The following is a 25,962-nucleotide window of genomic DNA, read 5'->3' as shown; positions in this document are numbered from 1 at the left end:
GGCAAATTCAACCCTCCACAAGAGGTTGCTCATCAATGCAATTGGACCACATGATCCCCTTGAGTGGGTGGAAATAAAAAAGAAACAGAAAAAAAATCAAACAAGCACATACTATAAGACTAAAACTTTATGTGGATCAATGGTGCCTGTGTCTATGGGCGAAAGTGATCAAAGAGTTATCTATGCAATAATTATTAAGTTACATCATACGTCAACAACCAAGACCTTATAGAATCTACCAACCTTAATTCAATATAGAAGTTTCTACCTCATAACACAGAAACTATTACAACTAACATAGATTGCAGGGTTGGGATCATCCTAACTCCATATAAAAACTCTACAAAAGATACAAAACCATGATTACAACTAATCAAGAAATAATTTGGGATTGAGCCCCTATCTCCAATGGTCAAAGCTTTGGTCTCAACCTTAAGGTCGGAGGTTCTATCCCAGCTTACATTCAGCCTAAAAAACAGTGGGGCCCACAGTATGTCAGTGATCCAAACCATTCATTTGTTAGTCCCTGACGTAGATAGGGTGCCCGGAAAGCCTTCTTCATAGGATGATCCTAACCCTACTATCCGTCGAGGTTTAAAATGGACGGCAAAGTATGTAAACCTCCACGGATCGAAGGGTTAGGATCATCATGTGGAGAACATTTTCTGGGCACACCCTATCTTTGTCAGGCCCGGTTTGGATCATCCAAATAATGTGCACCATATAATTATCGGATCTGATCTGTAAATATTAAAGGAAACATAATAGTTATCAGCACAAATCAGATGTAAACATGGCATGAGATGTCACTTTAGACACACGATCTTTGAAATTTTAATCCAGTAAAATAGCAAATAACAGAACAGCCCTATTCAGCAGAATGCTAAAATTCATCAATGATTAAATGATAGGATGAGTTGGTAATCCACCAAAAGTAGTTGTGGTATCACGAAAAAGCTGTAAAAATTGCATCTATAATGTCAACCTCCGACTCTCCACCTTCGTCCTCCACCTTCGTCCTCCCACTCCAACCCTTCAAAGTTTAAACCATGCTCTTCTTCCTCTAATCACTTCAAGTTTAGGTGCGTTGTGGGGTCTTACCGGAAACCTCTTCAAATTTGGGCAATCCTATAGGCAAATAGATTTCAAAGAAGGGAAATCGAGAAATACATGGTACCCTCCTCTATTTCCATAGCAGCAGAGACTTCTAAGATTTGGGAGTCGTCTTAAGTATATAGTCTCTAATCGAGGGAGCAGAGTCTCTTTATCCACCACACCCAATTCCTGCTCCTCTTCCTCACCGCTTATTATCACCTCTATTTCTTCACACCCATATACATGGAGGTATTCCAATTGTTGGAGGCCTCGTGCTATGTTCCACGAGAAGACATCCTTTAACCTGGGGCAGTCTACGATGGCTATTCTTCGTAGATTTTGGAAGGTTAGAGGTGGCGGCAATGAGGAGAAATTCTGTCTTGTCTTATTCGCCAACATCACTTCCTCATCCCAGATTATTTTCTCCAATCCAAAGCAATATCCAACATTGAGTTCCTCCAATTGTTGAAGTCACTGTGCAAGAACAGGGGAGAATAGACATCGCAAGCTATGACAATTGTACACAGTGAACAGGGTTAGGTTGTGGAATGTCACAGTTGGTGGTATGGCCCCCTTCCATCTACTCGACAGTTTGGGCAGATTTCGTAATTTCATTGTTTTCAATGTAGTAATAGCATGACCCTCTTCTCTGAACCCCTCTTCGTAGTGAAATACCTCCTCTAACTCTTCACAATTTTCTACTCTGAGTTTCTCCAAGCTTTGCAATCCTTCAAGCTGATCATATGATAGGATATTTTTTAATTTCCCACAACTGCCAATGTTCAGCTTTATCAGGTTCCCAAAGAATCTAATAGGAAGCGGGCCGTGACAGATTTTCTCTAATTTCTTCATGCGAATGAGGTCCAATCGTTGCAATAAGATTCTTCCACCGTATTGAGAAATGTTCCATTTTGTCACAAAGGTAGAGATTGAGGCGCTTCACGCCGTTGACAGAGACACCTCCTCTAACACTTGAACAATGCTTCTGCATGTGAGTACTGAATCAGACCTCAAAACAAACGATAAATTTTTGGCGCATTGGGACATGTGCGTGAAATTGTAACTGTTGGGATTGTATACGGGAGCAAATTGGGTCGGCTCGGGGTGAGCTTTTGCTAAAAAATGAACTGGAATCAACCCAAACTCGACCTGATTTTTTCGTAAGAGCTGAACCTGAATTCCCAAAATCGACCTGAGTTCACAGCTACATGTCTTCGTCCTATACAAAACCAACATCCCATGCTTAAGATAAAAGACCTACGAAGAAAATGAACGATTTAGGGAAGAAATCTAAATGACGCTTGATTGATCAATGGCCTAAGATCAACTGATGAAGGTGTTCTCAAATGCAATTGGCTGGTCTTGTGGTCGCAGGTCACAGGTCAGATCAACAGATCTGATCACTAACATATATGGTACAAGTGGAGACCCAAAAAGTGAGTGTTCGAAAGGAGCTTACAACCAGTGTCTTTTAAGCATTTTTTATGATTTAAAAAGAAGACTCCATTGTCACACTAATTTTTTTTTTCTCTGAATGTTGATTGAATTAATAAACAAGCCGGATGACTAAAGACTCCAAGAATGTCATCAACTGCATGCTATGTTGGCACACTGTTGAACATAGACAACTGATAATTATATACTTAAAAATGAAAGTAGCTATGTTTTTCTACATCCAAGTAATAGCAAGCAGTGACTCTTGCCTTGCTACCCATAAACCCCACGAACTATTGATCAAAGACATGAGCGTTGCCACTTTCAAGCAAAGGTTCTAGACTCAATATTATTTGTTGTACTTCTTCTACTTTGGTGGGTGTGTGGGTGGGTGGGTGTGTGGATGGTGGGGGGGGGGGGGGGGGGGGGGTGTTCGATTTGAGAGGGGTAAGTTAATTTAGGCATTACTGAAACTGGTTACAAAACCAACTCTACAAGATCCGATCTTTTGATCTCCCTTTGTAGAGGGAATGACACACTTAGGCCTTGTTTGTTTTGAACTTTGAGAATTGATTTTGAGTCCAAAACAGTTTATTGGACTTAAAATTGTAATTGATTTTTTGTCCAATAATCAGATTTAGTCTCAAAATCAATTCTCTTAATCCAAAACAAACAGGGAGTTAATGGATATGATATAGAAAAAAAAACAATATGGCATCAGAGAGTCTTATCACTTTTCTTATTTAGGATATCATCCCATCCACTTCAGCTTGAAAAATGTGGCATTAAAAGGATGCAAGTTACCTGGGGCCGGCCTGCTCTCTCATATTTAGATCGAAATTGGTCATGTTGGAATGGGTCGGCATAATTTTCATGGGTATTTACTTATTGAGCCAAACCAGTACTAGGACCTAATTCCAAAGCACCGTGAAAACAAAAGCCAATCCTAAAAATAAATAAATTTGTAACCAATAACATAAGCATTTCCTATGCATCAACATCATGCAGACCACCCATACCTAAATGTAAACAGCTGCAACTGTCAATCTTCTAACAAACAGAACATCAAACACATTAGCGGTTGCTTTAAAGCTAAAATCTACTTCAAAATGGAATACAAGAAGAATAATAAAAATAATCATAATTGCAGAGTTTTTTCATTCTCTATAAGATAAGGATTGTGGAATCCATGTCGTAGTAACTTGGAATGCTATTATCTTTACAATAAATTAAAGTAGACAGAAAGGCATAACACATCATTAGATAAGAAAGGAAATGAAATGAAATTTACCTCATACTAAAACTGCAGTTACCATCACCATTGATATGGATCAAAAAGAGGTATGAGGCGTGACATGTCGCCTTCGTCCTCCCACTCCAACCCTTCAAACCATGCTTCTTCTCCTTGAATCATTTCAAGATTAGGTGCGTTGTGGGGTCTTACCGGAAACCTCTTTACATTCGGGCAATACGATACCCAAATAGATATCAAGGAAGGGAAATCGAGAAATACATGGGACCCTCCTCCTCTATTGAGATGGCAGCAGACACTTCTAAGCTTTGGGAGTTCTCTTAAGTATATAGTCTCTAATCGAGGGAGCAGACTCTCTTTATCCACCACACCCAATTCCTGCTCCTCTTCCTCTCCACTTATTATCACCTCTATTTCTTCACACTCATATACACTGAGGTATTCCAATTGTTGGAGGCCTCGTGCTATGTTCCACGAGAAGACATCCTTTAACCTGGGGCAGGTTTCGATGTTTATTCTTCTTAAATTTTGGAAGGTTAGAGGAGGTGGAATGACCCCCTTCCATATACACGAGAGCTTGGGCAGATATCGTAATTCCATTTCTTTCAATGTAGAGAGAGGTGATGTAGTAATAGCATGAATCTCTTCGTATTGAAATACCTCCTCTAACTCTTCACAATCATCTACTTTGAGTTTCTCCAAGCTTTTCAATCCTTCAAGCAGATCATATGATAGGATATTTTTTAATTTCCCACAACGGATAATGTTCAGCTGTATCAGGTTCCTGAAGAATCTATTAGGAAGCGGGCCGTGACAGATTTTCTCTAATTTCTCCATGCCATAGAGGTCCAATCGTTGCAATATCCTAAAGGCATTTGGTGGAACCCGATGAGATTCTTCCACCGTATTGATGAAATGTTCCATTTCGTCACAATCGTAGAGATTGAGGCGCTTCACGCTGTTGAAAGAGACACCATCATTCAGGAGGTGTACAATATTGGAGACAGGGACCCTGACCCTCTTCAACTCAATTCCTTCGCTTCTTTCTAATAACAGTTTAACCCACTTTGATACAGGGTACGACATTATGTTGATGGATGTACACTTCTCGTAGTCGCTAGATGAGTACCTTTCTTCCCACACGCAGATCCGGAATTTCTTTAGTTTCTCCCAATGGCCGGGAACTTCTAGGGACAAACAATTCACGTCTTTAACATGGATGTATAGAGTAGTCAAGCGAGCCAAAGATGCCACCTCATCAAAGCTTGCTTTACTTCCATCACCCCTGCTACCTCTTACCTCCCACTCATTGAAGCTATCTCCCATGTACAGTTCTTCTAATTTAGACAACCTTGAAATGACATTTGGTGCCACCATTGTAAGATCACCACTCCCTGTCAAGTCCAAAACCTTCAGATTGGATAATTGCCCTATTTCTACTGGCAATTCTTGGATCATAGTTTCCCTTAGGCTAAGTACTTCAAGTTTCTCCAAACCTCCAAGTAGGGATATGTCATCTAAACGCTGACAGTAATCTAAGCATAGTGTCTTGAGGTTTTTTAAGTACGGTAGTGATGGGGGCAATGATGAAATCTCGGTATTGCTTAGATCCATGACGATGATGGCTTTCATTCCTTCAATGGAATTATTTGAGATTTCTTCCCAACCATTCATTCGTTGTAGTAGTAAGGTTAAGAGACGTGGGCAATTCGGCGGCTTAGGGAGCATACCAATTGAAGTTCCCATAAGTGAAAGCCTCTTACATTCATCCAAATTCTCCGGCCACTCTGTCAATTCCACTCCCACTTTAACTAGAAACCCATGCTCTTTTCTTGATGCGATCAATATGGCCACATCTCTTACAACATCATGCATTTTTACACAACCTTTCTTGTCACCGTCTAACAACAAACAAGAATCCTTAAGTTTTTCAACCAAGGTATGTATTCTATTCCATGCTTCCTCAAAATTGTTGACATCCTTGAAATCCCTCTCGCCCATCATGTATCTCATCAATACACCCACTTCAATGTTATGATCTTCGGGAAAGACACAACAAAACAAGAAGCACAACTTTGCTTCCTCACTTCCGATGTAGTTGTAACTCAGCTCGAGACGAGAGTACACCTCTTTATCAACACCCTCGATGTTTCTTGGAGAAGACCGCTTTAATTCTTGCAGTGCATTAGCCCAAATTGATGAGCCTTTGCCTTTTAGTGCCCTTGCAACCGTGACAATTGCTAAAGGCAAGCCCTTGCATTCTTTAGCAACTTCCCAAGCCAAACTATGCAATTCATCAGTTTCAACAATTTCTGCTTTCTCTTTGAACAGATTCCATGAATCTTGTTCAGGTAAGACTTGGACTTCGATCTTTTTCTGGCAATTCATCGTGGAACATACATCTAATCTCCTCGTTGTCATTATAATTTGGCAGCCCTTTTGTGTACCTCCGCAGGGGATTCCGACCTTTGTTAAGTCCAATCTATCCCACAAATCGTCCAAGATTATGAGTACCTTCTTTTCTTGCTTTAATCTCCCCAACAGCCGGCCCGCCCGCCCTTCTTCATTATTTTCTTTCAATTCCATGCCTAATTTCTCAGCAAGTTCACCTTGGATCTTGTGCAAGTCTTGGTTTTGGGAAACAGTGACCTTTACAACCTCATCACACAACTTTTCATCTTTAGCTTGCTTTCCCACTTGTTCCACTAGGGTCGTCTTGCCAACACCTCCCATCCCATATACGCCAATGATGTTGATTCTCTCCTCTTTTAATGCCTTGATGATCAGCTTCTTAGTTGATTCTGTTGATTCAAAAGGCTCAAATTCTCCTGGTGGGTTAAAGGTTGGAGAAGGGAGGAGAGTTGATACATGAGTGAAATTCCCTCTTGCTAGTAGGCCATCAACATCAACCGTCTTCTTCGTTGGTTCTTTACCAAGAGAATAGCGCGAGCTGAAATTGGGACACCATCCCTTGAAACATCTCTTGTTCTCCCTCATCCCCTCATCCAATCTCTTCGTGATTGCCTCAATGTCATCTACTTGTTGTAGCCATAACTGCACTTCACCAGTGATTTCTTCTCCCCTCCTATATGCAGCGTCCACTAATCGTTGCACAACATCTCTCCTCAACCTTAGATTTTCAGCTTTGAGTTTAAGATTTTCAACACTCCTTTTATAGTGAACAAGATAATCAACACAGCGCTTAAGAGGACCAAATGAACTCTTCACCGCTTCTATGATGAGTGTAAGTAAGACATCCATGATGTTGGAGAAAACAAGGGATCTCAAAGAGGAAACTAAGAGTGGAAGGAATAGCAAGCAGATGAGAAGCTAAAGGAACTGAAGAAATGCCTGTCTACCTGATTTGTCTTTGTTCTTCTTGCAAGAGATCACTTTGAGAGGCAATAACTGAACCTTTGACAGCTGTAAAGAAAAAAGAACCCTAACTGTTGAGTACTTTTACAAACATGATCATCATTTCGAGAATTTATATGACGGGTGGCCGTGAAAACACGTAAAGTCTGAAAAAAGTAGGTACGGCCCACTTTTTTCGATGATCCAAACCGTTCATCTGTTTGGGCACAACATAAATAGGTTGTGCCCCAAAAACATTTACATAGGATGATCCTAACCCTCCGATCTGAACTATCTGAAAATGGAGATTTCCAAAAATCATGTATGGAATCTTCTACAAATCGGAGGGTTAGGATCATCCTATGTAAATGATTTTTGGGACACACCCTATTTACGTTGTGCCCAAACAGATGAATGGTTTGGATCATCGAAATAAGTGGGCCGTACCTTCTTTTTTCATATTTAACGTGTTTTCATGGCCACCCATCATATAAATTCTCCATTATTTCATACTTTCTTTTTCGACTCCTTCATTTTATTCTTTTCTTTTTCTTTTTCTATCACTTGAGGCCACGAGTGATCGAGGTGTGTCTACTATGGCAAAGTAGTCCCATCTTTGATTGATCGGAACCCTCCATCTAATAGGCCTTAATTTGGATCTCATATGGCAAATAAATCATGATTTCTTAAAGGACTATCTAGGCTTTCCATTTATCACAATTGGGTCGCCTGATTTGTACAAGTTTCTAACTTAGGTTTTGCCTTATTATAAAAAATTTTAGGAGTGGAGTTTTTATATGGTGTAAGCCCCTATTGTCAAGTATTTTTGAAAAATTACTGTACAGATTACACTCTAGTATGATCCAAACCGTCCATTTGATGTGCTACAATGTAATTAAATAAAGTGTGCCAACAAAAATCATTTCCATAGGATGATCCTAGCCCTATGATCATAGAGGAACTTCATATTATGGGAACCTCTATAGATTGGTGGGCTGGGATCATCCTATGGAAATGATTTTTTGTTCTTAATGTATTTACGTTGTGGCCCATCAAATGGACGGTTTGGATCATCCAATGGTGTAAGCCGTATTGTATTTTTTTGAAAAATATTGGACTATGCGGGCTTTCACCGTATCATTTCTATTATTTTGAAAAAAATGGGCCCTCTACTAAAAAATGGGCGTAAATTTTGTTTTACACCCATGGAAAAAATAGAGCCTAGATAAAAATGGTGATGGAGTTGATATGGAACCAGACCCAGTTGGTGTGGGATGGGACAGGTCTCTCGAGAGCATTACGCCGGTTGTCCCCTTGTGGAGTACTCCCTCTCTCTGCCCCTTTCCCCCTCTCTCTCAACTATTCTATCTTTAATCACCGTCTATGCAGCATCCTCTTTTCCCATCTTAATTTCTTGCCCCAAAACATTGCTGAAGAAATATCTTTTATCAGAATTAAATATAGTTTGCATGCATTTAATTCCTGGTTGGCCGCCTATTTGATTTTTAAGGGTGTTACTTTTTCTTACCTTGGATTTTTCTTTACTATCTCTGTCATGCAATCTGCAAACATTATCATTGTTGCAGACTTTCTTTTTTTGACACTTTCATTTTTTCCTTTTTTTTTTGTACACCCTTTAGGAGGTCACATGTGATCGAGGTGCTCCCATCTTTGATTGATCGGAACCCCATCTAATAGGCCTTAATCTGGATCTCATATGGCCAATAAATCAAGATTTCTTGAAGGCCTATCTTGGCTTTCAATTTATCATAATGGGGTCGCTCAATTTATACTAGTTTCTTGGGTTTTGCCTTATTCTCAAATTTTAAGGGTGGATTTTCATATGGGGGAAGCAACTATAGTCTAGTATTTTATAAGAAGTATTGCAGGGCTTACACTCTGATTATCCAAACTGTCCATTTGATGGGATATAATGTAAATAGGATGTGCCAAAAAAAAAAAAATCATTTTCCTAGAATCATCCTAGCCCTATGATCATTAGAGGAACTTCATATTATGGGAATCTCTATAGATCGGAGGGTTGAGATCATCCCACGGAAATGATTTTTGGGACACAACGTATGTATGTTGTGGCCCATCAAATGGTATGTTAGAATATGTGGGATCCAACGGTTGGATTGGGTTAAGATCTCACCGTTGGATCATCTTGAAGGTAGATTAGGTAAGTTGGCTAAATGAAGCAACTAGATAAATTAGGCAAGTGGATTAGAAGAGGCAAGCAAGAGAGATTAGGAAAGTAGATTTGATTAGGATTATTTCCTTCTATAATTATCTTGATTCCATTCCATGTTTATCATGTAAGTGCTCTATATAACACACCTTGAGATTATTGTAAAGGATCCAAGAAATCCAAGATCAATAGAAGATCTCTAAATTTACATGGTATCAGAGCGGGTTGATCCGACCACGCATTGAGCACAACCCAAGTAAGCATTGTTTTCCGGCGGATGGTCGGCCCAGTCTCTGCACCAATGCCCAACTCTATCTAGCCTTACATCTATTGTTTCTTGTTTTCATTTACTTCTTTCATCACCTTCTTTGATGAGGCTTTGTGCCCTGTTCCTTTTGCTCTAAATCTATTGTTCCTCTGCCCTGTTTCAAGGCATCCCCGATGTTCGGTTGCTCCTTCATCATGGACACTCCCTAGATCCTTTTGGATGGCGCTAACAATATTGATATGTTCTTGCTAGAAAAGTGGCCCTCGTTGCCTCACCATCATTGTGCAAATCTCGTAAAAGTGCATAATTCTCATCCCCTTGGCCCTTGCATATTTTATTATACTCCTCTTACAAGATTCCCTCCATCTGATATATACGCACTCTTTTTCAGGAAGTGCCCAATGTTTTGAAAGTTACATGTTATCGCCGATATTTGTCATTAAAATCTTACGTTGTTTGTTGCCGCATGTCATTCATTGCCGCCCATCTCTTTGTTTTTTTTTCTTTGTTGCCTATTCCGGCATTGGTCCAAAGTGACCCATTTTTTGCCCATTCTGGCATCGGTCCATAGTGACCCAATTCTTCCCATTTCGGCATTGGTCCATCGTGACCCATTTCTTCTCCATTCCGACATTCTTGCCCATTTCGGCATTGGTCCATAGTGACCCATTTGTTGCCCATTCTGGCAATCTTGCCCATTTCGGTATTGGTCCATAGTGACCCATTTGTTGTCCATTCTGGCAATCTTGCCCATTTCGACATTGGTCCATCGTGACCCATTTCGACATTGGTCCATCGTGACCCATTTTTTGCGCATTCCGACATTGGTCCATAGTGACACATTTCTTGCCCATTTCGGCATTGGTCCATAGTGACCAATTTCTAGGGGGTTTGGTATTCAACATCGACCTAAAAACACGCCCATTCCTGCTTGAGTCCATTCTAGCTCTTTGAGGCTCTTTGCGGCTCATCTATCATGCGACACATTCTTCAACAATAGGCGGCAATCATCTTCGGCAATATCAACAACAGGCAGAAATCAATCGTAGCAGTGTGCATCAAAATTTGCCAATTTTTATATTTCTTTTTTTTTGGGTTATCTATTATTGTCAAATGTATATCTATTTTCAATCCATATACGTTTGAGGGGGCATTTTAGAATATGTGGGATCCAACGGTTGGATTGAGTTAAGATCTCACCGTTGGATCATCTTGGAGGTAGATTGGGTAAGTTGGCTAAATGAGCAACTAGATAAATTAGGCAAGTGGATTAGAAGAGGCAAGCAAGAGAGATTAGGAAAGTAGATTTGATTAGGTAGATTTCCTTCTATAATTATCTTGATTCCATTACATGTTTATCATGTAAGTGCTCTATATAAGCACACATTGATTCCATTCCATGTTTATCATGTAAGTGCTCTATATAAGCACACATTGATCATTTTGTAAATGCATCCAAATATTATTGAAATCCTAAATTTTACATGGTAGACCGGGATCATCCTACGGTGCAAGCCATACAATTCTTTTTGAAAAATATCGGACTATACGGGCTTACACCATAGCATTTCAATTATTTTGGACTTTTTATGTGGTGTAAGCCCCCATTTTAGAATGAAACACTGGTCTGGAGAAATCTAAAATGATGTTCTTTTCTCCTCAACTTTGATCAAGAAGCACAGATCAATCACTCGTTAGCCGTACACATGTTGCTTTGGGCAGATCTTGGGAAGATCTTCGGCAGATCATCTTGGAATGATCTCCTCAAAATGGGCAGCCAAACATGGCAATATAGATGGGTTCACTTGGTACAATGCCAATCCTCCTTGGCTCGGTAGATTCTTTCAAAGTAAAATGGGCATAAAACAAGACATAATCCCATTTTTTTCTATTAAAAATGGGCGTAGAATTTGTTTTACTTACGCCCATGAAGAATTGGAGTTTATATAAAAATGGTGATGCTACCGTCCTCAGTTTGAGCCTGCCTAGGTTTGGGTTTAACTGGAACCAAGGTTGGTGTGGGATGGGACAGGTCTCTAAAGAGCCATTAAGCCGGTTGTTGCCTTGTGGGGTAATCTCTCTCTCTTACTGTTGATTTTTCTGCCATTAAGCCGGTTGTTGCCTTGTGGGGGTACTCTCTCTCTCCCTTTACCTCCCTCTCTCTTACTTTTGATTTTTCTGCCATCAAGCCGGTTGTTGCCTTGTGGGGGTACTCTCTCTCTTTCGCTTTCCCTCCCTCTCTCTTAGTTTTGATTTTTCTTCCACTCAATTTGCAAACATGACCATCGTTGCAGACTCGCAGACTTTCTTTTTTGACTCTTTCATTTTTATTCTTTTCTTTTCTCTCCACACTTTAAAGGAGGTCACAACTGATCGAGGTGTGTCTACTACGGCAAAGTGGTCCCATCTTTGATTGATAAGAACCCTCCATCTAATAGGCCTTAATTTGGATCTCATATCCAGGTTTTCCCATTTCTCACAATGGAGTCGCTCGATTTGTATGAGTTTCTAACTTAGGTTCTTTCTCAATTTTTAGTAGTGGAGATTTTTTTTTCCGTATTTTTCAAAAAGTACTGTACTGTTTACACTCTAGGATGATCCAAACCGTCCATTTGATGGGCTACAATGTAAATAGGGTGTGCCAAAAAAATCATTTTCATAGGATTGTCTTAGCCATATGATTATTAGAGGAACTTCATAATATGAGAATATCTATAGATCGAAGGGTTGGGATCATCCAATGGAAATGATTTTTGGGGCACAACGTATTTACTTTGTGGCCCATCAAATGGACAGTTTGGATCATCCTATCTGCAAGCCATTCAGTTCTTTTTGAAAAATACTGAACCATACGGGCTTACATTTACGTGGTGTAAGCCCCATTTTAGAATGAATCACTGAGTTGGAGAAATCTAAAATGATGTTCTTTTCTCTTCAACCTTGATCAAGAAGCACAGATCAAGCACTTGTTAGCCATACAGAAGTTGCTTTGGGCAGATCTTGGGAAGATCTTCGGGAGATCATCTTCAAATGATATCCTAAAAATAGCAGCCAAACAGAGCAATAGATATGGGTTCACCCTTGGCTCGGTTGATTCTTTCAAAGTAAAATGGGCAAAAAACAAGACATAAGCCCATTTTTTCTAATTAAAATGGGCGTAAAATTTGTTTTACTTACGCCCATGAAAGAAATGGAGTCTAGATAAAAATGGTGATGCTACGGTTCTAAGTTGCAGCCAACCTAGAAATGGGGCTAGGTGGGAACCAACTTGGTATGGGATGGGATAGGTCTCTAAAGTGCCATTATGCCTGTTGTCGCCTTACAGGGTACTCCCTCTCTCTACGTCCCTTTCCCTCTCTCTCTCTCTACTATTATTCTAGCTTTAGTCACGATCTGTTGAGCGTCCTCTTTTCTCATCTTTCTCTATTTCTTTTCTTTTACTAGTGAGAAACCCGTGTGATGCCCAGGCCACAGAGAAGAGAACACAAAAAAATGTATATCAAAATTCAAAGAAATAAAAAATTAATAGATAATTAGTGAGATCTTTCCACATAGATAGAATTTGGTGATCATTTACTTTGGCGCTTAGGCCTTGTCTTCCTTTTGTATTGGCCCTGCATATTTAGACCTGCAAGATAGTATTATATTGGGGTTGTAGTTATGCCTGGACAAAAATTGTTTAACAATATCATTCTATAGTTAAATCTTGCTTGCCTACCATTAAAAAAAAATATCAGTGTCAACTACATCTATGGAAGCTGTTTGAAGTGATTTATGACATTTGGATTTTTACTTGGTAACATAAACTTTCCCAAACAGTTTCAAGTCCAATTATTCATAAGAAATTGTTAAGTCATATAAGTCAGAAATTTGTTCCTAGCATCCAGAATTATGTGTTAAGCATGCATCTATCACATCTAATGGTAACCTATTTCCCTACATGAAATATCTGTCTATACCAAAATACTCTGGTATTAGAATGAAGATGTGGACAGCAACATTATTTACACATTTTCCTGTGTGATCTCTGTCCATCAGTTTATTAGCAAAATCATGCAATTCTAACATCTAATAATGTGCATTATCGATTGTTGAATGCGAACTATTGAAAGAAGGACAATCATCAAACTCCTCTAACAATCCTTTACGATATTCTTTCAGTGGAAAAAAGACAAATAAATAAGGGAAACAAATTTAAAATGGAATCTTCAGGCCTGCCAAACCTAAATTTCAAACTAACTTACATAGTTAGGACTCCACTAAGGGTGGACATGGTTCGGTTCGGTTCGGTTTTGGGGTATACCTAGAACCGAACCATATATAATCGGTTCCCTGAAATTGGAACCAGAACCAAACCATATATGTTTGGAACCGAACCGAACCAGAACCATATATAATCGGTTCGGTTCTGGGTTTACCCGACCTTCACCAAATGTAGATATTTTGCCTAAACGTATTCATAATCGGTTCGGTCCTGTTTATATATGAACTACAAAGGCTAACATGCACAAATTTGGAATAATCAGGCACAAATTTGCACAAATTTGGGCAATGCAAAAATTATATATGACCTACAAACATGCACAAATTTGAAATAATCAAGCACAAATTTGGGGGGTGAATTAAAAGGGGGTGGGGTGATTTTATCAAGCGATGAGGCATTGGGTTTTAAGGTGAGGGTCGGTTCTCGGTTCAGTTTTCAGTTCCGGGATCCCAAACCCAGAACCGAACCGAATTTCCATCGGTTCCAGGATATCAGAACCGGAACCGAACCATATAAATATGGAACCGAACCGAACCGAACCATATGTGCCGGTTCGGTTCGATTCGGTTCCTCTGTTCGAACCGGAACCATGTCCACCCCTAGACTCCACTAACCAAATCTTTCTTTTTTCCTATATTCATTAGTAAGAACAGTTACCATATAGCATGAACCAACTACTATCAAGTTGATTGGAGTGAGAATCGTCTTGGCTCATTCTATTTATTGCATTTTCCATTAGTGTACAAATGGGGAAAATTAAGGAAAATTAATTATCAAAAGAAGTATCTAAACATAAAATCTCTAAAAACTTAAAGTATACTAACAAAAAAAATTGAGGAAAATTGAGTACAAATTTCAGTGATCAAACCTTGAGCATATCAAGACTCATATCGGGTCGAGGATATTGCTGACAAATACTATCAATAGGCCAATCATCCAAAGATCTTTAGGAGACCGAAGCATCTCTCAGATCGACGATCCTCGTCGATTTAGGCCAAATGAAGTGTTTCAGTGTGAAAATCCAAATGGTTTCCAGTGTGAAAAAACCCAAAGGGTTTCCAGTGTGAACACCCAAGGCGTAGTGAACACCCAAAGTGCTTCTAGTGTGAACACTCATGGTGTTTCCAATTTCAACACCCAAGGTGTTCTAGTGTGAAAACATTAAGCGTTTCAAATGTGAAAGATGGAAATAAGGGAACTAGTTCCAATGTGAACACCCGAAGTTAGGTAAGACTTGTCACTTGTGTGTGTTAAAGCTGAAAAAATGTCTCTTTTTTTCTGTAGAGTATTTATTATGTATGACTTGTGTGTGAAAGCTGAAAAATATCTCTTTATGCGTGTAGGCTACTAAAGGGACTACATATCTCAATGAACGGCATTCCACTTTGAGTTAAAATTATATTTTTGGAGAAGTGTTCTCCTCTTTTATCTTCTTTGCTTTCAAGGAAGGAATTGCAAGATTCCATGGTGTAGCTTCTCTACCTGCTTTAGTTTTTCAATCTTGTTCTATGCAAGAGTATCCTCCAAGAAGCAGACACTTCTCCGCTTCAACATCATTCTGTCACCCCTTTTGCCTATTTCACCTCCTCAACTATCCCATCCATTCTCTTCCCTTTAGTTTTCTTTCTCTTTTCCTATCCATCTCCCTTTAATTTACTTTAACCTTGCCCTTAACTTTCGCAACGCTCCCATTTGTTCATCATCAACTTTTGATCACTCACCAACTCTAGAATTTCTTCGACTATCTCTTCCATCTTCGCATACACAATACTTGAACTTTTAGGAACTATTAAAAGTTCATCGTTCAAATATATGTTTTATATGGGTGGTGACTCCCAATCTACACTTTTTGGCTCTAAGTAGCAATAGAATGGTTTCAAGTCTCGTGTTACCTTCTCCAAACTTCCAATATCAATGATAAGATTGTAAATCTTTTCATTCATGCCGCAACCAATTAGACATTTCTTCAACTTTGATTGTATTTGTAGTACGTCGAATAACCAACGTCTCATCATGATCATTGCAAATGATCTCGTCACCATCATCATCATTGTAGTCGTCAAAACACAGTTGTTCATAGAAAACCTTCGATTCAACCAACTCTTCAACCAAATGTGGCTGTTCATCTAGAATGTTAGATTCAACCAACTCCTCAAAACCTTCCACCAAATTTACATACCTTCTGTTTGGGCACTCTGTCACATAGTTGCCAGTTCGGGAAACGGAAACGTGAAACGTGTGAAAAAAATCAAAGGGGAAACAAGAGACGGGAAACGATAGAGAAACGCATTAGGAAACGTCTTGGGAAACACAAGGGAAACGTTTGGGAAACGCAAGGGAAACGCTAGTGAAACGTACGTGAAACCTAAAGGAAACACTAGTGAAACACATTAATGTGATGGTAACACATATATTGATAAGGACTGCCCTCTTTAGTGTATTTATCTTTAAACTAGATAGAGTTGTTCACAGAAAACTAAAAGGGGTTTAAATATACCCTTTCAAAGTATTAAAATTCCAAGAAACACGTTTCCGCGAAAGTGAAACGCGTTTCACATACATTTCACAAGCGTTTCACCATTTTCCAAAAAGCGTTTCATACCTGTTTCGGAAACGCATTTCCCACCTACCCTAGGCGTTTCCTGCTTCTAATATCACAATAGGCCTAATTAGGATCCGTCTGATCATGAACTTCCCTTTCACCCGGCTCATCCCGCGGAGCACGATGATAAAAAAGTGTCAACACCCTGCCCCTGCAAGACAATATTATTGTCATCCTAATTCAAAGTTTCGAAATGTGCCACGTTCCATAAGTTGATGGACATGCCTCATCTGTTGGTCTCACAATTGGTCATGGAGCTAAAATACCTTCAATAAATAATGATAACTCTCTAATTTGTAGATGTTTTTTTAGCTTTTTTGGTCAACCATTTTCAAGTGGAGAATTATTTTGTAGAATGGCTTCTATTGATAGCGGGACTAACAAACCAATAGTTTGTATCATTTAAAAAATGGTTCTTACTTACACTTTACCTTTGCTTATTTCTCGATTCGGGTCTGTTTGGATGTACACAATATTGAAATAGAAGGGTGAAAAAAAGAGATTCTGGTTACTTTCCTTCTCTTTATTTGGAAAAAGAGAGCTTTCATTTGGAAAAATTACAACCAACAATTACCATCATGTGAATAGTAGATGGCAACCAAACAGTTCTAGGAAAAGGAAAGTATGTCCTTTTACTTGGATTTTTCATATTTTTTATGCAATCAAACGGAGGCCCGGTTGAATTCCTGTTAAAAACTTTCTTCCTTTACAAATGGAATTATAGTTGTTGCTTTCACGATGTGCATCAAAATAAAACACATCGTGATATATCCGCCCCTTTTGATTACCAGGGACACCCAGCAGCAGTGTATCAGTGACTGCAGAGGGGCTGATGTACTTCATGTCAGAAGGATTCAATGAGGCTGATTGCCACGTACACTGCTGCTGGGTGTCCCTAGTGATCAAAAGGGGTGGATATATCACCTCCCTTTAATCAATCTCTTTTACATAGGCAAATTCAACCCTCCACAAGAGGTTGCTCATCAATGCAATTGGACCACATGATCCCCTTGAGTGGGTGGAAATAAAAAAGAAACAGAAAAAAAAATCAAACAAGCACATACTATAAGACTAAAAATTAATGTGGATCAATGGTGCCTATGTCTATGGGCGAAAGTGATCAAAGAGTTATCTATGCAATAATTATTAAGTTACATCATACGTCAACAACCAAGACCTTATAGAATCTACCAACCCTAATTCAATATAGAAGTTTCTACCTCATAACACAGAAACTATTACAACTAACATATATTGCAGGGTTGGGATCATCCTATGGAAATGATTCTTAGATTCGGGTCTGTTTGGATGTACACAATATTGAAATAGAAGGGTGAAAAAAAGAGATTCTGGTTACTTTCCTTCTCTTTATTTGGAAAAAGAGAGCTTTCATTTGGAAAAATTACAACCAACAATTACCATCACGTGAATAGTAGATGGCAACCAAACAGTTATAGGAAAAGGAAAGTATGTCCTTTTACTTGGATTTTCCATATTTTTTATGCAATCAAACGGAGGCCCGGTTGAATTCCTGTTAAAAACTTTCTTCCTTTACAAATGGAATTATAGTTGGTGCTTTCATGGTGTGCATCAAAGTAAAACATTGTTATTAGAATTTAATAAGGGAAGTGATATATCCACCCCTTTTGATTACTAGGGACACCCAGCAGCAGTGTATCAGACTATCAGTGACTGCAGAGGGGCTGATGTACTTCATGTCAGAAGGATTCAATGAGGCTGATTGCCACGTACAGTGCTGCTGGGTGTCCCTAGTGATCAAAAGGGGTGGATATATCACTTCCCTTTAATAAATCTCTTTTATAGAGGCTAATTCAACCCTCCACAAGAGGTTGCTCATCAAAGCAATTGGACCACACGATCCCCTTGAGTGTGTGTTGCGAGGTCTATGTTTGTCATTTTATGACCTCTTTAGTACTTCCGGATATAATTTGCACATAATCAATGTGATTCTTTGCAAATAATGTTAACTGTTGTAAAAAGGATGATCTAGGGTTGGGTGGAAATCCAAAATAAATAGAAAAAAAAAAAAAAAAATCAAACAAGGCGAAAAATTTACGTGGATCAATGGTGCCTAAGTCTATGGGCGAAAGTGATCAAAGAGTTATCTATGCGATAGTTATAAAGTAGACCTTATAGAATATAACAATCTTAACTCAATATAGAAGTTTCATCATAACACAAAAACTATTACAACTTCCATGGGTTGGGATAATCCTATGGAAATGATTTTTAGAGCACAACATATTTACGTTGCGGCGCATCAAATGGACGGTTTGGATCATCCTATGGTGTGGGCTGTCCTTTTTGAAAATATTGGACTATACTGTCACACCATATAAAAACTCTACAAAAGAGACAAAACCATGATTACAACAAATCCAGAAATAATTTGGGATTGAGCCCCTATCTCCAATGGTCAAAGCTTTGATCTTCAACCTTAAGGTCAGAAGTTCTATCCCAGCTTACGTTCAGCAGGAAAAACAGTGGGGCCCACATTATAAGGGTGATCCAAACCATTCATTTGTTGGTCCATGATGTAGATAGGGTGTGCCCATAAAGTCTTCTTCATAGGATGATCCTAACCCTACTACCCGGTCGAGGTTTAAAATGGACGGCACAGTATGTAAACCTCCATGAATCGAAGGGTTAGGATCATCCTATGGAGAACATTTTCTGGGCACACCCTATCTATGTCAGGCCCAGAATATAAATGGTTTGGATCACCCAAATAATGTGCACCATATAATTATGGAATCTGATCTGTAAATATTAAAGGAGCCATAATAGTTATAAGCACAAATCAGATGAATACATGGCTTGAGAAGTCACTTTAGACACATGATCTATGGAGTTTTAATCCAGTAAAATAGCAAATAACAGAACAGCTCTATTTAACAGAATGCTAAAATTCACCAATGATTAAATGGTAGGATGAGTTGGTAATCCACCAGAAGTTGATGTGGTATGTCAAAATGCATCTGCAAGAAATTAGTGTCCTCTTCAACATCAATTGGAGACAAAATAAAAGTAATAAAAGGAAGCTCCTTCTCACTGGTTCCTAAAAGAAACACAGCTAGTACTTACATCTCATAGGATGGTTCATTTCTTAACACTTCTGGTGCCATCCATTCTGGCTGCAATTAAATGGAAAACACTTAATTTTGACAATCCAAGAGAAAAATAACAAAAGAAAGATAACTTCATTTAAGCAATGTCTTAGACTAATTTTAAAGAAAGATAAGAAATTGCCTTATCCTGAATACATAATATTACTACCTAACAGCCTTTGAAAAAATTGTTCCCTAGACTGGAAATTGACTCAATAGCCCATAGAAGATTAACATTACGCAAACGGCAATAATGTGTAGCTTAGGGGAGATAAGTGAATTCTCTAGCAAAAGATGATTTGTTTTGGTGTGGAAACAAAAAGAATCTGATTTTGGACTATTTCTTTTGACCCAACATAGAGAATTTGACCACATTCTGAGGACCACCTGCACCACTAGATAATCAAATATGGCTCAATGTATCCTTGAGAATAATGAGATTTAACCTTCGACTAGATATCTCATTAATCACATCTGCAACAACCAGCACTATTTACTTTGATCAAGGTGAAACAGAGTAACAGAAATATCACAATAGTCCTATTTCTTTGGAGCCAATATATTAATACATAGAATTGATCACATGAAGAGGACCACAACACCATAAGATGACCAAAGCAATTCAATATATATATATATATAAAAAATTGTTTATATTCTCGAATGTCTAAGGATCTAAAAGATAGCAAATCATAAACAACCAACATGAGTTCATAAGAAAAAAGGGCTTTTAAATCTATAACCCTTGCAACCAAGTTGCTAACACTACATCAAGCAACTGAAGCAGCACATTACGAGCAATGCAACAGCAAGTGCCAAGTGTTAAAGACAAACTCACCGGGAACATTTTCCTCCATCAGTAAATCATAATTTGACAATTCAACAATAGCAAACTGTTCCTAAAAGATCCAAAGGGCAACTCCCCATTCTGCATACTTCTGTCAAATCCAATCTGATTTACAGCAAGGGAAACAAACAACTCTAGCTTTCTTTGTGGAAGAGGAGTCATTAAAGTCTTGGTTTCTTAAACTTCACCAAAATCAAATGGGCGTCATCGACATCTTTTAGAAACACAATATCTACTATTAAAAATTCATTCCATATGACAGCTAAAATCACCGGTAAAAGTTGGATTGTCATATCACCTTTTGTCATCTACATCAGTACATGTTCAAGCTGATAACACTCAAGCAAGATTTGTCCAGTGAATAGATCCTTTTAGAGTATTCCCACATCTCTAAAGTGTAGATTCATTAACCAAGTAATGAATACTCTAACATGCAGAGTTAGAGTAAAATTGAATCTGAGAAATGTACAGTAAGATTGAATTTGAGAAATGATTAAAATGAATATAGCAACTTGTTCTTCTACAGACATTTTCTTGTAAAAGATTTATTTCTCTAAGACAACAACACAACTTAATAAATACAGGTGGCTCCGTACGACGGACATATTTACTTCTATTTTTATGACTGGAAGGGACTTGAATCCATTAAACCCCACGCCGGTTTTGTTTTCCAGCAGCTCTAACCATGCCCGACCCACTCCACAGGGCCAGCCCCTTGGAGATACTGAAAACACGTCTACACAGGGAGGAGAGTTCACATATATAGCCAAGGAACTTTCTCTCCCTTTCCAATGTGGGATCTTCCAAGAACTACCAAAACAACTTGTAAATAACTGGCCCAAGGGAAGTTTCTTGCTAACAAACCTTGCCACATCAGCAAGGTCCAACTGGCCTTGAGCTGGCTTGCAAGTGGCCCACCTCTAGAATCTTCCTTTACTCCCTATAAATAGAATATAGCAAGAACATTTTTCTGTTGTTTTTTTCTTTTTTTATTCTTTTCCATACTAATTTTTCTTAGTTTTGATAAATTCCGTTTGCAGGCTGTTGAGGACTGGTCGCAACATAAGAGTTTTGTATTAGTCTTAGGTTGTTTATGCACTCTGCTAGCTCTTACAGGTTACATCAAAGTGTGGCCTGTTTTTCTCTTGGGTATTTGAAAGTTGTATCGAGAAACAATGTGTGAGAGATCTTACTGTAACAGAAACGAATTTGTTTCTCAGATGTCTATTCATCCTTCCTGGACTAAATTCGAGTCTTTTATCTTATTATTGCTTGCTAGGAAAAATAACTAGTGTTAATCCATGTAACAAGATACTAGCAGTAAGGATTTTAAACTATTTCAACATAATCTTCACTCCAGCTCCAAGAATTCCAAGATCTTTCCTCTCACTGAAATAATGAACTGGTTTTCATTCTGATCTCATTCCAGTCCTCTCTAACTGGCATTCAATATGATTTTAACATGTGCTACGTTGGCTATCTCAAGAGTGCTACCTTTAGCTATTATTCCTCCTTTTTTTTTCATTTCAAAACAATCAGATTTTAAAAGTCCAGAAAGGATTACTGTGTGCAGTAATTGTATCAAGAGAGGCAATTAAAGATCAATGCATTTAAAATTCTAGATCCAAAGTTCAGTTCACAATTGTGAAAATCAAGAACCTCAGATTTTGTAAATTTTGTGATCCTTGTTACAACTCAGAGATTGGTTATTCTTGTCATTTCACTATTCTTGGATCAAGTGCTTGAACTTCCTGATTAGAAATAACACTTGAATTCTGTTAGACTTCATTGATTAAATCTTTGTCACCAATCTTGAATAATTGTATGAAATATTTTTCTACTAATCTTTTATCATTTCTTTTTTCTTCATTCTTATACAGTTTAACCCTGTCTTGTAGTCTGTTATTTCCTCTATGTTATAACTGCTTTGTTAATTGTAATTCCTTAATAGTGTTCTCGTAATTTTGTGCTAAAATTTCAATTTGCTAACGGCCTATCTTTTTCCTGAAAATTTTCTATTTTCCTGAGGAGTTTTGAGCTCCAATCGTTCACAGGATTCAGAAAAATAAACAAGTTCCCGCTCAAATTTATCTACATCAGTATCAATCCACACTAAATCCTCTATTCTATTCACCTCTGAGTTTCTCCACTCATATAGCTGATAGGTTCAGGGAGTATATGCAAAAATGTGACAGAATTCTCTATAATGTGGTTTTGGTTTAAACATAGCTGCCCTATGATGAAATCGGTGGCATAGTTAGGATCTATTATTGATTTACTCACTTATCATTAAATGCTGAAATTAAAGTCGTTCCCTTCGATTTGAGTTCTCGGCTTGCAAAAGAAGTTGTTGGCAATCAAGACCTAGTAAAGCCATATGGTTATGTCTCTATAGCTACAAAACATGTTTACTGTTTCACTTATACTTCTTTTAACTATACATGTATTTGAAATTCACGAGTTGAGACTTAGATCTGTAGTGTTAGTGGCTGCTTGGATTCATTTTTCAACTACTTTGATTCAATCAGAACCATCTAGCCTCTCTTCGGCTAAAGAACCAGTCCCTGAAATATACCTCCCACGCTGCCCATCTATTTGTGGTCACAGTTGCATTTCCTGGTTTTAACTTTAAGGGAGACTTGAGTTCTAATAGAATAGAATATAAGACAGCATCCCATCCACTTCAGCTTGAAAAATGTGGCATTAAAAGGATGCAAATTGCCTGGGCCGGCCCTCTCTGTCTCATATTTAGATCAAAATTGGTCATGTTTGAATGGGTCGGCTTAATTTTGGAATGGGTCGGCTTAATTTGCATGGGCAGTAATTAGTGAGACAAACCAGTACTAGGACCTAATTCGAAAGGACCTTGAAAACAAAAGCCAATCCTTAAAAAAATGATTTGTAAGCAATAACATAAGCATTTCATATGCATCAACATCACGGAGACCGCCTATACCTAAATGTAAACAGCTGCAACCGTCAAGATTCTAACCAACATAATATCAAGCACATAAGGGGTTGTGCTTTAAAGCTAAAATCTGCTTCAAAATGGAATACCAAATTTCTTATTACTTTATACATCCTTTAATGGGTAGAGAAGTGGATGCAAAATGCAAAAGAACAATAAGATATAAAAGAGAATGATACAACCAGAATAATAAAAATAATCATAATTATAGTGTTTTTTCATTCTCTATAAGATAAGGATTGTGGAATCCATGTGGTAGTAACTTGGAATGCTATTATCTCTACAATAAATTAAAGGAAACACAAAGGCATAACACATCATTAGATAAGAAAGGAAAGGAAAGGAAATTTACCTCAGACTAGGCTAAAACTGCAGTTACCATCACTCTCGAAATGGATCAAAAAGAGGTTGGAGGCATCACATGTCGCCTTTGTTCTCCCACTCCAATCCTTGAAACCATGGTTTAATCTTACTGGAAACCTCTTTAAATTCGGGCAAGCATATACCCAAATAGATTTCAAAGAAGGGAAATCGAGAAATACATGGGACCCTCCTCCTCCTCCTCCTCTATTGAGATGGCAGCAGAGACTTGTAAGCTTTGGGAGTTGTCTTAAGTCTATAGTCTCTAATTGAGGGAGCAGACTCTCTTTATCCTGCTCCTCTTCCTCTCCAATTATTATCACCTCTATTTCTTCACACTGTTGTACATTGAGGTATTTCAATTGTTGGAGGCACTGTGCAAGAACAGGGGAGAATAGACATCGCAAGCTAGGGCACCGAGACACAGTCAAGTGGGTTAGGTTGTGGAATGTCCCAGTTGGTGGTATGGCCCCCTTCCATATACACGACAGTTTAGGCAGATTACATAATACCATTTCTTTCAATGTAGAGAAAGGTGATGTAGTAATAGCGGCATGAATCTCTTCTCTGATCCCCTCTTCGTAGTGAAATACCTCCTCTAACTCTGGACAGTTTTCTACTTTGAGTTTCTCCAAGCATTGCAATCCTTCAAGCTGATCATATGATAGGATATTTTTCAATTTCCTAAAAAAATTAATGTTCAGTGCTTTGACGCTCTTCACGCTCTTGAAAGAGACGCCTTCGTCATCTAGGAGGTGTACAATATTGATGTTGGAGACGCTCTCCAAGTAAATTTCTTCGCTTCTTTCTAACAAGAGTTTAACCCACTTTGATATACTGTTTGAAGTTAGGGTAATGGATGTACACTTGTCGTAGTGACTAAACGAGTATAATCCTCCCCGCACGCAGATCCCAAATTTCTTGAGTTTCTCCCATGGGCCGGGGACTTCTAGGGACAAAAAAATCAAGTCTTTAACATGGATGTATAGAACCGTCAAACGAGTCAAAGATGCCACCTCATCAAAGCTAGCTTTACTTCCATCTCCCCTGCTACCTCTTACCTCCCACTCACTGAAGCTACCTCCCATGTACAGTTCTTCTAATTTAGACAACCTTGAAATGACATTCGGTGCTACCATTGTAAGAGCATGATTCGATGTCAAGTCCAAAACCTTCAGATTGGATAGTTGCCCCATTTCTATTGGCAATTCTTTGATCGCAGTGTCCCTTAGGCTAAGTACTTCAAGTTTCTCCAAACCTCCAAGTTCGGATATGTTACGTAAACGCTGGCATTCATCTAAGCATAGTGTCTTCAGGTTTTTTAAAGACGATAGTGATGGGGGCAATGCTGAAATCTCGGTATTGCTTAGATCCAAGACGACAAGGGCTTTCATTCCTTCAAAGAAATTATTTGGGATTTCATTCCAACCATTCATTCGTTGTAGTAATAAGGTTAAGAGACTTGGGCAATTCGGCTGCTCTGGGAGCATACCAATTGAAGTTCCCATAAGTGAAAGCCTCCTACATTCATCCAAATTCTCTGGCCACTCTGTCAATTCCACTCCCACTTTAACTAGAAACCCATGCTCTTTTCTTGAAGCGATCAATTTGGCCACATCTCTTACAACGTCATGCATTTTTACACAACCTTTCTTGTCACCGTCTAACAACAAACAAGAATCCTTAAGTTTTTCAACCAAGGTATGTATTCTATTCCATGCTTCCTCAAAATTGTTGACATCCTTGAAATCCCTCTCGCCCATCATGTATCTCGTCAATACACCCACTTCAATGTCATGATCTTCAGGAAAGACACAGCAAAACAAGAAGCACAACTTTGCTTCCTCACTTTCGATGCAGTTGTAACTCAGCTCGATTGGAGAAGACCACCTTAATTCTTGCAGTGCATTAGCCCAAATTATTGGGCCTCTGCCTTTTAGTGCCCTTGCAACCGTGACAATGGTTAAAGGCAAGCCCTTGCATTCTTTAGCAACTTCCCTTGCCAAACTCTGCAATTCATCAGTTTCAACAACTCCTACTTTCTCTTTGAATAGATTCCATGAATCTTGTTCAGATAAGACTTTGACTTCGATATTTTTCTGGCAATTCATCATGGAACACACATCTAATCTCCGTGTTGTAATTATAATTTGGCAGCCCTTTTGTCCACCTCCGCAGGGGATTCCGACCTTTGTTAAG

General features: G+C 38.6%; 1 protein-coding gene across 1 annotated transcript; it reads right to left on the bottom strand.

The window, feature by feature from the left end:
* Positions 1 to 860: 860 nt before the first annotated feature.
* LOC143848848 (uncharacterized) lies at positions 861 to 25,887 on the bottom strand. Its single transcript, XM_077357908.1, has 5 exons — positions 23,760 to 25,887; positions 21,300 to 21,375; positions 15,860 to 16,053; positions 3,821 to 7,111; positions 861 to 2,080 (listed from the first exon to the last, which is right to left on the bottom strand). The coding sequence occupies exons 1-4, from the start codon at positions 25,875 to 25,877 to the stop codon at positions 3,845 to 3,847; spliced, it is 5,655 nt and encodes a 1,884-aa protein (XP_077214023.1). The 5' UTR covers positions 25,878 to 25,887; the 3' UTR covers positions 861 to 2,080; positions 3,821 to 3,844.
* Positions 25,888 to 25,962: the final 75 nt, after the last annotated feature.

This window comes from Tasmannia lanceolata, unplaced genomic scaffold, assembly GCF_043159265.1.
Source record: "Tasmannia lanceolata isolate RefF3 unplaced genomic scaffold, GAP_Taslan_0.1 ptg000016l, whole genome shotgun sequence".
Classification (NCBI taxonomy): domain Eukaryota; kingdom Viridiplantae; phylum Streptophyta; class Magnoliopsida; order Canellales; family Winteraceae; genus Tasmannia; species Tasmannia lanceolata.
This window is presented reverse-complemented; position numbering and strand designations above follow the sequence as displayed.

What these genes read in the sequence shown, in the direction of transcription:
- LOC143848848 (XM_077357908.1), bottom strand. Translation starts at nt 25,877, where the DNA reads ATGATGAATTGCCAGAAAAATATCGAAGTCAAAGTCTTATCTGAACAA. An exon ending in ACTGCAGTTTTAGCCTAGTC is followed by an intron (nt 21,376 to 23,759) that starts TGAGGTAAATTT and finishes TTCTATTTATAG; the next exon opens with GGAGTAAAGGAAGATTCTAG. An exon ending in ATGATCATGATGAGACGTTG is followed by an intron (nt 7,112 to 15,859) that starts GTTATTCGACGT and finishes CAGTTCCTTTAG; the next exon opens with CTTCTCATCTGCTTGCTATT.